The following is a 15,953-nucleotide window of genomic DNA, read 5'->3' on the forward strand; positions in this document are numbered from 1 at the left end:
TCTTCCCTATCGATACGCCTTTTCCTATCTCTGCAGTGCTCCATGGATCTGCTAGCTTCGAGCCAAGTCTAGCACGTGGCCACGGGTCTGAGCAGAACTAGGTAAGGCCATGGGGGCTGTGCTCCCTGGCTCTCACCTCCTACTTAACTGGTGGATTTTGTGGAGAGCTATTAGGGAACATGCTGCTCTTCAGAAGTTTCAGCATAGTTCTGCCTCAACCCTGTGGCCCTTCTGTATTCAGAGGCACAATGGAGATGGCTGGTTTTTTTCCTAGAGATCAGCTGAGTAATGAAAAATTAGAAAATCCTGGTGGTGGTGTTTATCTCCATGCAGTTATTCCTTTTCTTTTTATGGAACAGGGTTGCTGCAATAGCATTTTTCTTTGCAGGTAGATTTGGAAATACAGAAATAAATTACGGAAACCAGGGTGTCCTCTGTCAAAATAAATGTTTAATGAGGACAAGGGTTGTGCTTATTCAGAGTCACAAGGACTGATACTGAAGTACTATATGTATGTTAATTTTAATGTATAAAATATATGCTTGGACTTAAAAATGCGGAGTGAACAGCCTCAGGGGCAAGCATGTATTAAATCTGACATCTGTCTCTGTGGGTGATGGTAATGTAAAAGTGTCTTTTTTCTTTTCTTTTTTTTTTTTCTGTAACCCATTTTAATTTATCCACTAATCAGTCTGGAAACAGAGGAATCTTAAAGTATTTGCTCTCCAAAGCAATTTTTGGAGTGTGTGTTCTTTGACATTGCATCCAGACTGTTCACTCTAGCCTCTGAAGTACATCAGCTTTTTTTAACTCTTCCTAGCTCAGATTAAAAAAAAAATCTGAATAATGGTACACTAGTTTTCATTGTGTTGGAACACCTTACAGAATTTTTACAAAACATGTCTGCTAGTGTGCACAGTCATGCTAGTTAACATGAATTAACTAGTGACTGTTACAAATGACTTAAAACTTGTAAGTTATTTTCAAGTTAAAATGGGAACAAAAGTGTGCTCGCAGAATTTGCAGCTCATCTTTCCAAGGACATGAGATCTTGAGGTGGGCTTGGGCTTTCTAAAGAGTTCTGGAACAATTACTGGTTCCTTTAGGTGACATGAGAGAATAAATCCTGGTCTCATTTTCCTTACTGCTCACAACTCTTAAATAATCAGTCTGTCACATGTGTCACAGTATCCAGGATGTCCCATGCCTGTGTGACTTGCCATCTAAACTGTGGGGTCTCTTCCTTGATAGTTCGCTTTTTCTCTTATTGTTCTGTTCCTCTGTCTCAACAAAAGCCTCTGCCTTTCTCTTCATAAGCCTCTGTCAGGTACTTTTGAACCTTTGCCTGTTGTAAAAGTTTCCTACCTGCCTGAAGGTAAAGTCATTTGAAATAGTTTCCCTGTTCAAATTTCTATTTGGAATAACTGCACTTTGGAAAATTAATAGGTATTAAGGCTATAATAGCTAATGCTTGCTTTGTAAATGTCCTCGGACTGGAGAGAGATGTAACTGGGGCCTCTAAAGCTTATGACTAACTCACTATGCATTGATGCATTCAGTGGTTTATCCAGTCCATAATGTGGAGGTATAAATAGACTTTGAAATCATTGCATAACAGCAGCATTGACTACAATTTAGAATAGATGACACTGGCAGTTTCCCAGTATGGCCACTAATGGCATTTTGTGAACTTGTATAATCTGTCTGCTTCATTTTTTCAATTTCTAAAATGGAAATAGTAGTATTTTGCCTAGCTAACATTCACAGGGGAAGAACTCTTTAAAAATGCTTTGCAATTCACAGGTAAAATTATTTGGAGACAGCAACATATTTAAGTTATTGCTGAAGAAAAATCTCAGGTCTTTTACGTGAAAGGAGATCTGCATGTGTTTTAAAACAAAACTAAGGGTGCAGACATGCTGTGTTAAAACAGTAGTTACAGACTGAGTCCGCAGCAGATGTTAAGGTCAAAACTTACCATTATTTCTATGTCTAGGTCTCCCTTCATATGCTTCTGTTTAGATAAGAACTGTAATACAATCTGTTCTCTTTCATTGTTTGGTTTATGCAGGCACAGGCTTGCTACAGGAAGTGGTATATCTAGTGAGTCAGGGAGCTGATCCAGATGAGATTGGACTAATGAATATAGATGAACAACTTCCAGTCCTGGAGTACCCTCAGCCTGGTCTGGACATCATCAAGGTACAATTTATTGCAAAGAAAGTCTTTCAGCATTTGGATATCTTTTTCCTCGGTTCCATATTTAGCATTTCATTTCATCCTGTCCTTGTCCTTTTCATCACTGGACTTGCTCAGTTTGTTGGAATGATTCGAAGTATTATTAGGTTATTTTAAAATTGCTTTTATCAAGCTTTGTTATAATCTATGTAATGCTCTAGATGTTTCTCCATGTCCTAAATATATTGCCAGTGGGTTTTCTGAATAAAAGTTCAAGGGCTCCCTTGCTTACGTAAACAGAAGCTGTCCAAATGAGGCAAATTTGCTTTGATTCCTTCCCTGAATTTGCAAAAGAGGAACTACAAATACAGAGATCTATGGATCTGTAGACCCACTGCTCTGAATTTATACATCTAAATCCTTAAGAGACCCATGATCTCTGGATCTACAGACTCTGTAGGTGTAGTTTGAGGAGTCTGAAATGTTCTGCATGAAATGACTGCCACACTATTAAGAACCACTTAGAGACTAGTGGCATGGCATATAAGTGTGATTTTTTTTTTTTTTTTCATTGCTGTAACTACTTCTGATATAGGCATATCTTGGAATGATTACGCAAAATACTGGGCTCCATCCTGTTAACAGCTACAGTGCTTGTTGAATTGCACTAGCTAAGGCTGGCATGAATAGATTTAAGCTGCTTCTGGTCAATGATAACTGCAGCTTCAAGAGTATTTAGGGGTCAGAAGTTGCTTTTCTTTTTCATCTGTGTGATGCCTAGTCCAATGAGATGTCAGTGCTACCCTGACGCAAAGAAGTGCTGGCAATAGTGAGAGGTTTAGTGTGAGATTGCATGTTGCTACCTATGCTGTGTGATAGCAACTTGATCCAATGTGGATTTATGCAGTTTTTAGCTACTAGAAGATGATTTGTGTCATAAGACAATTTTGTTTCAAAATACAGAAGAATAACTCTGAAAGATGTTCATGCACTCAGATAAACCTTTGGATTGTCTGGGCCCAATTCTGAGGATAAAATAAATTGCAAGAGTAAAATTTTGAAGTGAAGAAGTTAGGAGTGGGGTTTTCGGAGCTTCTAATATTTCTCAAGGAATTTTGGTGGAAGTATCAGTAGAAACAAAGTTAGTTTGACACTAAGAATCCTCAGCTATTTACTCTTTCCCTGAAAAGGTCCTACAAATGGAAGTACCTTGAAAGCAAAAGGGAGGAAAAAACCCAACAACCCCCCCCAACACATTATCCAGCCTTCTGATTTTTAAAACAGATGTAACTCCCCAACCAAATTACTAGTCCCAGACCCCTATTAATTTAAGAAGTGAATTTGTAAATGTGACTCAGTATATTACAGAGCCTCAAGTATGACAGTTCAGGACAGCTCAGGATGTGCCAAAAACTAATGCACAGTAAGAAGTGTTTCATGTCTGCTTTATTTTAGGAACTGACATCTCCTCGCCTCATAAAAAGCCATCTACCATATCGTTTTTTGCCTTCGGACCTCCATAATGGCAATTCAAAGGTAAAAATGAAATTAAATCATGTTTCTTTGACTATATTGGCAGCAGTTGTTTAAGTGCTTTGGGAAACAGGGTGGGGGAAAAGCTTTCAATAAGATAATTATTTTTCTTTTACACCCCACCCCATCATAGGTAATATACATGGCTCGCAACCCCAAAGACCTGGTGGTGTCTTATTACCAGTTTCACCGCTCCCTAAGGACCATGAGTTACAGAGGAACGTTTCAGGAGTTCTGCAGAAGGTTTATGAATGACAAGTGTAAGGAGCTGTTCTCTCTGCACACGCTGTTACACATTTATTTTCATCTCTGCATTCCTTCTGCAAGTACAGAAATGAACTGGATAAAGGTGCATTTGTTTTGCATATACAGCAAGGAGGTTGCTACAGATAGCGCTGCGTGGAGTTGTCCATGCAAACAATGGCCATGCCTTGTAAATAAAAAATAATCACCTTACAATATTTGATCCCATGGGCTCAGCAGTGTTCCTTGCTTAGCTCAGGCAAAACTCTGGTCTATTTTTCTAAAATTCAGCTTGCAAGTTACCAGGTACCTTGTGAGAAGTGGTATCCCAGCATCATTTGATTTTAGTTGTACCACACTGTTAGCTACTTCTCAGGAGTCTTTCTGTTCCTCAGGTGTTTGTTGGTTGTTTTTTTTTTCCTGGTATCCCTTTAATATTTTGATTTCATCCAAAACCTCAAGATTTGTCCCTTGCAAGATACCAGTTAACACACAAAACCCTCTACTTTGCATGAGATTGATCTGGAGTTCATCAGTAAGTTGAAGTGAGCCCCTGTAAGAAGGCGGTTGCGGCTGTATGAGAATGCAGTAACCTGCTTTACAACAACAGCTGCTCACCCAGGAGCTCCTTTGAGTGAGGGCTCTTTGATGACCCACCCACCCACTGTGATCCCACTCAGGCTGCACTGCCTTAAGTAGCTCCATTGCACTAGCTCAGTAATCTTAGAGGGAGGGCAAGCCCCATGTTCTCGCGTAACTGGCTGCCACTGGGCTTTTTGCCAATGGATTGCCACACTTTCTAGCTGGGAAGAGAAAATTTTTACTTCCTTCTATTTCTCTACAAAATCTTCCCTGTAATACCATAATTTGACACTAAGAATTCACCAGGTGCCTTGTGCTCTGAGAGCAGTATTTCCTCTACATCCAGCGCAGCAAACGTTCCTTCAGCCTGGAATTTGCAGGACTTGATGCTGAAAGAGCTGTATAATACTGAAGGGAAGAAAAACATAAAAACCTACCAATGGAGGTTATTTAACAGGCCTTAAAAACCATTGCTACTTTCTCCTGCAAGTTTGTGCAGGGAAAGTTAATGCTCTCCTTCCCTTCCAGTCCACTTTCAGGTTTTTCTTTTGCATTCCCTGAGAATGGGATGTTTGTTTGTAGCCCATGATCAGGAAATTCTAGACCAGAGATATAAAGAAGACACATTATAAGGCCTTCTAAGATAGGAGGAACGTTCTCTACTCTTTTTCATATAAGTATTCCAAGAGTTATTTATATCTTGTAGCAGCTGGTTTATCACAACCTCCTAGAGTTAGTAAAACATCACAGCATGTTCTGTGTCCATAATTGGGCAAATCGAGTGTTGTGTAATGCAGTAAATGTAGCATTTAGCTAAATGTTTTCATCTCATGGAAGCAATGCAGCAGCAAAAAAAACTTCATAAGAAGTCAAAGTACTGTTAGAGGAAGAAGCACTGAGCTCAAATAATGCAATCCCACTCTTTACCCTTCCTTATACCTGACCACCTTGAAACAAATCCAGTGTATATTAGCTATTTTTTTTGAAAGCATACGGGTGGATAGGGATTAGCCTCGAATGTGTGATTCTTTGGAATTATCCTCTAAAGCTTAAGGGAATGTCTTGCATAAAGCATAGGTAAACTGTGCTAAGATCTTAATGGGTTCTGCACTGCACCATTAAGAGCAGCTAGGAACGCTTCTTGCTTGACTGATGTGTTAGCTTTATGTGTGAATTTCTTTAGGGATGTATGGAATAGGAATAACAAAAGTGGAATTTTCCCAATACATTTAACAATTGAAACTGAGTCAGCTGATTAAAATAATTTTCCTATGAAACTGACCTCTTTGTCCGTTGAAAACGTTCCACTTACCAAAATTAAACAGTTATTTTTCAAAGGGAAAAGGTGGCTTCAAAATGCAAAACTAAAAAGCCTAATATTTTTCTATAGCCACTGAAAAGAAAATTGACCAAAAAAATATTGGGAAAGAATGTGAGAAACTGCTCACCATATTTGCTTAAGTCCTGTCTTGATTATCTGAAGTACTTCGGGGAAATTTATCACTGGTAACAAATATGCAGAATGCATATCTGTTTGTGTTGTCTTTCTGGCAACGTTGGCAGCAAGATATGGTTTCTAAATAATAAATACCAGTGTCTGAACCTCTGCTAGACACATGTAAATTGACTGAAATCAGTACAAATGTGGATTTTATCAGGGAAGTGAAAAACAAGGAGGAAAGTTTTGAGGGGTGAGTTAAGACTTCCAGTAACCACTGCCTCAGCGGTGCTGGGAGCACAGGCTCTCCCAGCATAGCACCTCAGCTTCTCTTCAAGTCCTAAACCCCATGAAACGGTATGGGGAACCGAAGACAAGCTGCTGGTGGCATGCAGCAGGTAGAAGGCATAAGCTTTTCATCATTAGCAATCCTGCATGCTGGGCCTGCTCATGACTTGTGATTACCACATCACATCCCTTTGGGCTTTCAGGAGCACTCAACACCTCGTTGGCATCTGGTTGTAGTCTGGATTTATTGTGCAATAGAGATAACTGAAACTGTTCTGGCATGTCTACAGAGGTTGTGTGGAAGCATTCAGAAACTCACAATGGAAGAGAATGGGTCTTAGATTTTAGCGGGGGGGAGCAAAAGATGTAATGATAAACAGGATATTCTGTCAGTACATCCTCCATTTTTTGGAATGACCGTGAAGCATTTGTATAGGTCTGTGTCCTCAATACTATAATTAAGAAAGGAAATGACTGTTAGCCATTCTTTGTCCGTAATGGAGGATGCACTGTGGAACTTTCCACAAACGCTGTGTCTAGCTTCTAGGTGAAAGAAGCTGCAGTTAATTGCAGGAACTCATGCAGGTTGGAGCCACTGGAAATTTGCCTTCTGCAAATCTATCTGTGTAATTTTTATTTTGGCTCAATTTCCATTCAGTAGTCATGTGGTGTTGATACTGAGCTCCAAGAGGTTCATTATGAAGTATGGTGGCATTTTCTGTTGAACATTTTGTGGTAAATCAGTTCCTTTGAATATTCCAAACTGATAGAAAAACTTTTTTAATTAAGTTCCTTGCTGTGCATGGCAATGTGTCAAAACCAGATACTGTTCTCTGGGGCTATGAAACACTCCAGTTTATTTTTTATCTTTTTTTTTTCCTTTTTGAAAAGGCTTAGTAACAAAAATGTTCATTTTCCTTATGCTAATCAATGTCTTTGTAGTAGGATATGGTTCATGGTTTGAACACGTGCAGGAGTTTTGGGAGCATCACATGGATGCCAATGTACTTTTTCTCAAGTATGAAGATATGCATAAGGTAGGTTACATGTAGCAAAAAGGTATTTTAATTATGTCTAGCGTCGTACTGTTTAAAATACATAAAATACAAAATTTGTTGCTTATGTCCTTATTTGTGCTCCCTAATGTCTGATGCCATGTATAAAGTACTGGTATTCAATAGCTTCTGTGGACTTTCAGCACTTTCATAAACTTAGTAATTTACTTGGGAACCTGCCTGCATCTCATAGGCACCGAAGTACTCACGGAGGAGGCAGAGGTGTGTAACTTTTCAGTGCTTGCTACACTCAACCCTGGGTATTCATTTAAAAGGAATGTCTTGCTGTGTGTGCTGTATCAATGAGAAAAAAACTATAGCATCAGTATTTTGTCCTATATATTTGGCATTTATTCTGATAGTTTGGTTGTTCTTACTGTCTTTTGTGAAACAAGATTGAAAACAATTAGGGGTGAGTGTGTAACATAAGGTGACCGTAATTATCGGGTCCTTATAGTATGCTGGCTGATAGTGGAAATAATACATGGAACATTAGTTTCTATTTCCTATTGCAATCGTGTATTTTTAAGAATTAATGAAAATACTTCAAAGTGTTTATTCGATGGGAAAATTAATGCCAACATAGGAACATCCCAGCTCCTATCTCTAAACCTCCAAAAGGCAAAATCCCAGTAGAACTCCATAAAGCTGGGTGAATTACAATTTCAGCTTTACTGAGCCTTCTGATGGAGTGGGATGCTAAAAGATGTAATACAGTCAGAATGATTTTTAAAGTTTAGAAGAAATTATTTCAAACCAGTGGATTTGAATAAAGATATATTCCTAGCTGTGCTCATTGAAGGATACTGTTGAAATCTGGTAGCATCACAGTATCTTTCTGCTTCCTGATAAATATTGCTATTTTGTCCTTACAATTCCAGGAGTCTTACTCATACTTGAGGAACCCTGGAGTTTGGATATATAAATTAATGACTGTTTAGTCTCAGAGGCCACCTCACTAGATCCTTTCCATCTACATGAATGCAGTCCCAGAAGCTAACGATGAAGGAAGGGCTGTTCAAACATTTGTGGTAATTTATTTTACCAGAATAAAAAAGTAACTTTTAATTCCTCCAAAATAAACTAGTATTCCAAAGTCATCGGCTAAGGGTGTGATGTTGTCTGAGTGGGAAGCATCACAATTACTTTGCAGTTCTCCATTCTAATAATTGAAGGGATGAGCTTATATGACCATGTTCTCTGCTGACCTTACCCTAATTACATGGTATCTATTTATTTTCATCGGATTGGAAAGTGGCAAAATTGTAAGACAGTGGTGTTTCTGCAACTTCTGCATTTGTATTTTTCACACTCATCAGGATATAACACTTTGAAATATTTAAACTCATTGAAAAAGGTCATTTAAAATATTGTAAAATAAACTGTTTTTAAATACTCTCTTACAGGACCTAGCAACAATGGTTGAGCAACTGGTGAGGTTCTTAGGAGTTTCTTACGACAAAGCACAGTTGGAATCCATGGTGGAACACTGCCATCAACTCATTGATCAGTGCTGTAATGCAGAAGCACTTCCCGTTGGCAGGGGTATGTTTAAACCCACAGTAACACTCTTATTGTGGATGTTGCAAGAAGCAACTGACAACTTAGTAACCTTCAGGATGTGTTAAGGTGTTGGCAAAATATTGCTGTGTAAATGATAGGAGGTAAACCAACTGTTGGTTCTATTTGGGGGGTTGTTTGTTTTGAAATAGTTAGGTAGAAGTGACTGAAAAGCATGGAAACATCCAAGATCAACAGTCTGTGTTCAACACTATGCAGACCACTCTGTTGGAGAGTCTTTGGCTTACTTGAACAGGTTGAGCTGTTCATGCTGAGAAGACCGCACCGCTCCTGACCTTTGGCATGTCAAAGCCCACACAATTTCATACAGTTTAACCTGGCCTCAGCCCTTGTTTTTAAGTATATCAGATTTTCTAGAATAGCAGATAATTCTAATTTGAAGGCATGAAACAATGAGGACCTGTAGTTTTCCTTATGAGCTTTCAACTTTCATTGTCTACCTCAGCTGTGCAAAATGCGTTTAGCTTCTAGGTGTTTATGCTGGTGAGGCCTTTCTCTAGGAACTTGAAATGCACTTTGATATCTTGATACATATGTCCTTTAATAATGTCAAGAAATCAAGTCCTTTCTCAGTTGTCTTTCTGATGAGCATAAAAGAGGGAACTCAGTAAGTCTCCCTCAAATTATTTTCTGTAGGCTGCTTTACAGCACTTAACGGCTCTTTTTTAAAATGAGGGAATAAGATCAAAATGGTCAGTCAGCCACACAAATGCCTTACCCAGACATAAAATCACTATCCACTAGTTTAATCCAGTGTTAACTGGAACTTTACCTCCCTTTTTTGTCCATCCATACCATGTTAGCACTTTTTTGATACAGCATCATACATGAAGCATGTGTTTATCATGACCACAAAGCCTTTTCAAAGGATTTTGATTGACTGATTTACAGCTTATTTTCTTACTTGGGGATCATGACCAGAGTACTTCATTCTTAAGTTTCTGTGTAGGAGCCTTTTCCATGCTACCTCTCAGCCAACCTTCATGTGATCTGCAAATTGTATCTGCTCCAATTTTTATAATCATTTTCAAATCTCTGATAAAAATACTAAGTATTGACCGTCCTTCTTGACTACTAAGTTAGGCAGCTGTTTATTCATTTGTCATGCATTTTGTTGACACTATATGGTTCTGTTAAAAAAACACTAAAATTGCATGCCTTACAAAAGTCTATTATATCTTTGCATTCACCTTCGCTCAGTCAAACTGAAATCTTTATCTTACCAACACTCAGTCAGGTTTGCTTGAAAGAAGGTTTGCTTTCCCATGAAAGCAAGTTCACTGGTATTCTGTACTACCTTTGTATCTTTCTTGGCAGACCCTTATGTCAGTTTTCCATTACTTGGCTCAAACTATCATCAGAATAATTGACCCAGTATGATTTGTCCTGTTTGTATGTTGGCACAAACATTTCAGAATGTCATATGTGGAAAAAAGCCATTGCTTGCACCGCCTTGCTTCTGTATGTGACTTTGCACACCCGGTATGGAAGGGCTTTTAGTATGTTCTGTAGGGGCTGTACACTCCAGTTATTACAGTAGGACCTGGAAACCAGACTCCATCATAACTGTGATGTCGCACATCTTTTTGCCCCAGTTCACTTATGTTATTGTAATGATGAGTTCTTGAAATAAATATCTCAAGTTTGCTGGCTTGAGGTAAAATTCCAAAGAAGACAAAGGAGTTTATAGTGTCACTGAAAGACCTGATATATTCCCTATATGTTTCTGGTAGATTCTTCACTGAATGGTGTCTTTTTCTGCTCTTAGTTACCTTGCTTTCAACTCCCATCCTAACCTCCCCTTACTGCTTCCAACTAAAAATTCATCATGTAGCACAACTTGTATCTTGTGTGAAAACAACACACCATCTCATTTGCCGTAGGATGTTACAGCACATTGCCTAACTGATTAGCAACCCACTTCTCTGCTATGAAGACAAGATAATGAGTTCGGTAAAACATCCTGAGGGCCTTGGATGAAGTGTTCTATGTCAGTGCAAGATTTTACAAGCAACAGAGCCGCTTTCTCCTCCATTGACTTGCATGTAACACAAAAACCTAGGCTTGTCCTAACTTCCATGATCTGGAGGTCTGTGGAGCAGCAGCACTGCCACATGCACAGTCAAAATCCCCTCTCCTTGTCCAGTGAAAGCCAGAAGGGTGGTTGTAAAAGACAGATGAGGTTGTAATACAAGAGAAGAGAGAACAGAGCTGCTGGTGAGACCTTCCACAGGCAGAGAGGCTAACTGCTGTCTCTGCTGGCCAGTTCATCTCCATCCAGATAAACAGAGTGATGCCGACTTTTGCTGCATGTACTGTTCTGTACATGGTGTTAGTTCGTTTTTCTGTAGGGGAGCCTGCAGCCTCCCAGCCAAGGGGCACAGCCTCTTATTTATACCACCTACAAACCTTTCAGAAAGAAGCCTCTGCTGTGTAATAGAGAAGGAAGGGAGCAGTTAATCTAATATTTTAATGTAATATTTTGTCATTTGTTCACTGTGTGCTTTTTATTAAAAATATCCTTATTTTGAATTTCTTTTTTTTTATTTTTTTGCTGTCTGGCTTTTACAACAAATTGTTACTTCAGAATGCAGCTTCATTAACAGTGCTTTGTTCGTTCTCTGTTAGTTTCTGTGACAAAGAATGGTGGCAATAACATGACAGCTTACTGTAATTTGTTTTAAATATTTTTAATTTGTCATTAGTTACATTTACTTTATTTTGCTTTATTTTAGTTCTTCATTTTTTTTCCTTTTAGCACATTGATCTTTACTCTGAAGATAACCCTGAGCTGCTGTGAAAGCAGAACAATGATTAGATATATTACTTATATTTGACTTATCACATCATAATTTACACAGTTGCATGATACAAATCATAAACCAGGTGGGTGACTTTTTGACAAGCTATCAGTTCATGTGGTTAAAAAAAAAAGATGCTACAAATAATCCACTGCATATGTCCTTCATAAAACTTGTCATTTGTCCACACATGTTGTTAGGGAGATTCAGAAATAAAAGGCTTATCTTTCGTAAGCAGAGGAAGAAAATGTTTTATTATTGTTATTGAAAGGGAAATACAGGCTTTTATGTTTTGTGCTGTACTTTATGCAATTATAGTTCCCAGAGCAAAATGGAAATTGGTATCAGATGTTTATGATTGCAAGTGCTTCCTTAATGTTTTTTTTTATACAGGAGAAATTTGGTGAAAACAATAAATGTTGTGTTTTCAGTCAGTTTAAGGTTCTTTTGATCTTTGGATCTTGAAAACAAACCAGAACACTATCATACCTTCAGGAGTTATAGGAAAATCCTGATTTCATGTAATGGCCCTCGCCACACGTACTTCACCATCACGTTAATATGTAATTTGTAGATGTTTCAGACAGTTTTGTCTTTGGATGCAATTATAGAGTTGCTGCATAAAAAGCAATGGTAATTAAATTAAATGGGTATTCTTCTTATGCATCAAATGCATAATTAAGCTCCCTGCATGTAGTTTTGTTCTTGCTGTTATGATTAAACTCTCTGATAGCACAGTCCCAATTCTCATTTCATTTATTCCAGTTGAACAAGCCTGGATTTTGTCTTTATTTATATCTAACATAAATGAGAAGAGAATTGGGCCTCTCAGCCTGGTTATTCCATGAGGCTTATTCACCAACAAGTAACCCTGGATGACTCAGAGCTAAACAAATTTTGCACTGCAGTGAAACAGTGGTTAAGGGGGCCACAACCTTTGTCTGGTGGGTTCAAAAGTATCATCAGGTTATGTTACTAATTGGGTTCAGTAAAGTAGCAGAATACTCCATACAAGGATAAAGTGTTCAGTGTCCATATTTCATCTGCTGAAAGCTTCCTATTGTGTATAAAACTAGAATTTAAATGGCACAAACTGTGTGCATAGCACTTACCTTTTCCATAGATATAATCCAGGCACTTGTATTAAACCATGAATTCTCTCCATATTGAGAAATGTAAATTCATGTCTTATCTGTAAACATAAAATAGTAGAAATCAGTAATGATAATATTACATCTCAATAATCAGAATAAAATAATCGGTTTAATGCCTCGCATTCCATGTGCCTTTCCGATAGTTCTCTAACCAGTGTATGCTGGAGGCACAGCAATTTTGAAATGTATTATTGTTAGCTGTTGAAGTTATTAAACAGCCATAGCTTGCACTGAAACCAGAAACCCATTTTTAAAAGAATACCCAAACCAAAATCTGTATTCGTTTCTGATTAAGGCTAAAGCAAAATCTCACAAAAATCTGATTTCTTCCTGTATAGTACTCAGCTGATAGAGATGACAAGGTGTGTGGTACTCACTTTAAGGCTATTTTAAGGCTTTGCAAGGGTTGTAGCAGGGGAATTGGATAAGACAGTGAACAGCCTTAGGTGTTGCTGAACTTTCAGTGAAAACTAAGACTGATTAGCATCTCACAGATGATACTTCATGCTCTGCATGATTAAGACTGTAGATATTTGGTGTCCCGTTATGTCCACTCTCTGACTTGTGTTCCTTGTCTGTGTTTCAGGACGAGTTGGGCTATGGAAAGACATCTTCACTGTTTCAATGAATGAGAAATTTGATTTAGTTTATAAACAGAAGATGGGAAAATGTGACCTCACATTTGATTTTTATTTATAAAAAATGCATGCATATGATACCCAAATATAGCTGGAAGTGCTTTATGCATTCATTTATTACCTGCTGGACAAACTACTGTAGCTATTATGTGTAACAAGATTTAAAGAAAGAAAAACAATCTAAGTAAACCATATGAGATACAATTATCTTTGATCCTAAACAGCTGTTTATCTTCTAGTATTTTAATCCTTCATCCACATGCAAGAACTTCTTAGACAATACTAGAATATTCAGCTGTTGTGGAATGTATTATAGACGTATAAGGTATGTATCATATATGCAACTAGAATGTACACCTTTTCAGCCCCACATTATTTAATGTGTTTTATAAAACCTTTTCACTAGAACCTAAATAAATGTCCGTAAACCAAATAAAAAATTATTTCAGAGGGAAACAAGTAACAGGCCAAAACTATGCTAGAATGATCTCAGGGGTTAATCGTCACATTTATTTTTATAGCAGGTATATCAAGTATAAATAAATCCCATTCCAAAAGAGTAACTGATACAAGTGGGGTTCACATTAGGTTCTGCACACCCTTATCTGTATGATTTGAGTAGGTTCTGTGCACTGGCATACTCTGCAAGACAGGTCTTGTTAAGAAATACAGCTGTGATTGTCACTGTAATCCCCAAACCCACCTGTGCTTTCATGGAAGACAGCACACAGCTGTCTTCATGATAGATGAAGTTCTGCTCCATGCTGAAGGTCAGCAAACAGAAGCTTCTTAAGCCCCCGACTCTTAATTCAGTCCTCAAAATGGGGCTTAAAAGCAAGGCATCTGGTGCAGGGTGTTTCTTGAGGAATCTCTCTGACCCACATCACCTTCCTGCATAGATGTGAATTCTACCCAATAGCTACAGTAAGAGAAGGTGCTGGATGTCCTCTAGTTCCACTGGAAGTTAAGGGTGTTTAGCACTATTTGCAGTTTGTGCTACTGGACTCCAAACCTAAGTGGAAGATGAATATGCCTGTGAGAGTAAGCGGGCAGAGGAAACTGCAGCACTGAAGGAAGGGAGTTTAAAAATATGCCACCAGGTGGGAGTATTGCACAAATATTCATGCAGAATAGTTTCCATAATTGTAGCCATGACTGGTCTGGATTATAATCAGGATTCAAGTTTATTTCTGTAAATTTTTTATTCTCTACGACAGGTACACAAAGAGCTTGAAGCAGGCTACTATCACTATAAAATTATCCAGAATTATTTTGTTGTTCCATTAGGTAATGACATCTATGCTTTTTAGGCTCTCAGCTGCAGGAGGCCCATTTTTGCTAGTCAAATATTCAGGCTCACCAAAAGTTGTGAGGAAGGACTAGCAGATTTTTAGTGTTGCAGTTCTGTTGGGAAACTAACTGTCAGTTCAGCAACTGGCAAGTGGTGTAGCATGATGTGGCTTGACAGCACTTTTCCTTGTATATTTGTGAGTGAAAATGCTTTTGGTGAAATTTTATTTCTATTTTTATATTTTTAGTACTGTATGAATATTAAGCACTACACATTATACTTCTGTGCTTGCTTGCTTATTGAATAAAAGATGTGTTCCATGCATTGTGGTTTGCTGATTTTCTAGACCTCCTAGTCGGGCCAGGTGGTCTTTGTACAAGCCACAGATCCTCTCCCCTACCCTCATCTCTTAACTTAAGACAAAATAACCACAGAAAGTTGGCATCAACTCAAACGACCATCTGACCCAGTGAGCTGTCTCTAATGCCTGTGCCAGAGTACAGCAGAGAGCACAGGACTCTGTGAGCACCTTTGGGTTTAATAGCCCTCTGCAGTCTTTTCTTCCCCTCATGCTGGTATTAACAGCATCCCATGGCAAGGAGTTCTTCATCTAAATACACAATGTACGAAAAAGGACTTGTTTGCTTAGAGACTGTCACCAGATAGTGTAATTTGGTGTTCCTGTGTTCCTGCATTATGACACACGACACAGTCACTGTTCAGTCCATGCAAGGTTTTACACACTTCTATCTTATACCTCTCAAGCAACTCCATGCTGAGGAGTCCTACTAGTCTGTGTCATATAGGAGACCAAAACCCACAAACTGCAAGAAGATAGGAGTAGGAGAAATCATTCTTGCCACAGAGAAGACAAAATCACCCCACAGCTCCTGCAGATTAGAGTCAGAAGAAAATTTCATTAGTACCAAAAATCTACTTAAGTCACTTAATCCCGAGGATGTATGAGCAATACATCCTTACTGGCTGCCTAAAAAGCTTCTTGTATTTTATTTCTGAAGACACCAGGGAATCCTACTCCTGTTCCCAGGCACAGCCGGCCTCCTTTGCTACAGCAGGAGACCACCCCAGCCCCCAAAGCCAAAAATGTTCTAAGGCCACATTTTTAACACCCAGGTGTATACACATGCCATTGCCAAACTGAGCTGGTACA

General features: G+C 38.5%; 1 protein-coding gene across 3 annotated transcripts in view; it reads left to right on the plus strand.

Annotated features, from left to right (window-relative positions):
• The window catches only part of SULT4A1 (sulfotransferase family 4A member 1), a 30,868-nt gene extending 15,764 nt beyond the window's left edge, over positions 1-15,104 (plus strand). Inside the window, exons 2-8 of one of the 3 annotated variants that reach the window (XR_013928715.1) lie at positions 2,072-2,202; positions 3,634-3,714; positions 3,845-3,971; positions 7,205-7,299; positions 8,724-8,862; positions 11,657-11,784; positions 13,440-13,566. Coding sequence is in view for 1 of the 3 variants with exons in the window: in XM_080390983.1 (XP_080247109.1) it covers positions 2,072-2,202; positions 3,634-3,714; positions 3,845-3,971; positions 7,205-7,299; positions 8,724-8,862; positions 13,440-13,552 (686 nt within the window). In the remaining 2 variants the exon portion in view is untranslated. Of the gene's footprint in view, positions 1-2,071; positions 2,203-3,633; positions 3,715-3,844; positions 3,972-7,204; positions 7,300-8,723; positions 11,785-13,439 lie in introns of all 3 variants that reach the window. The other 2 variants (XR_013928714.1, XM_080390983.1) reach the window with 2 other exon arrangements.
• The last annotated feature ends 849 nt before the right edge of the window (positions 15,105-15,953 follow it).

Source organism: Falco punctatus (assembly GCF_963210335.1).
Source record: "Falco punctatus genome assembly, chromosome: 6".
NCBI lineage: Eukaryota > Metazoa > Chordata > Aves > Falconiformes > Falconidae > Falco > Falco punctatus.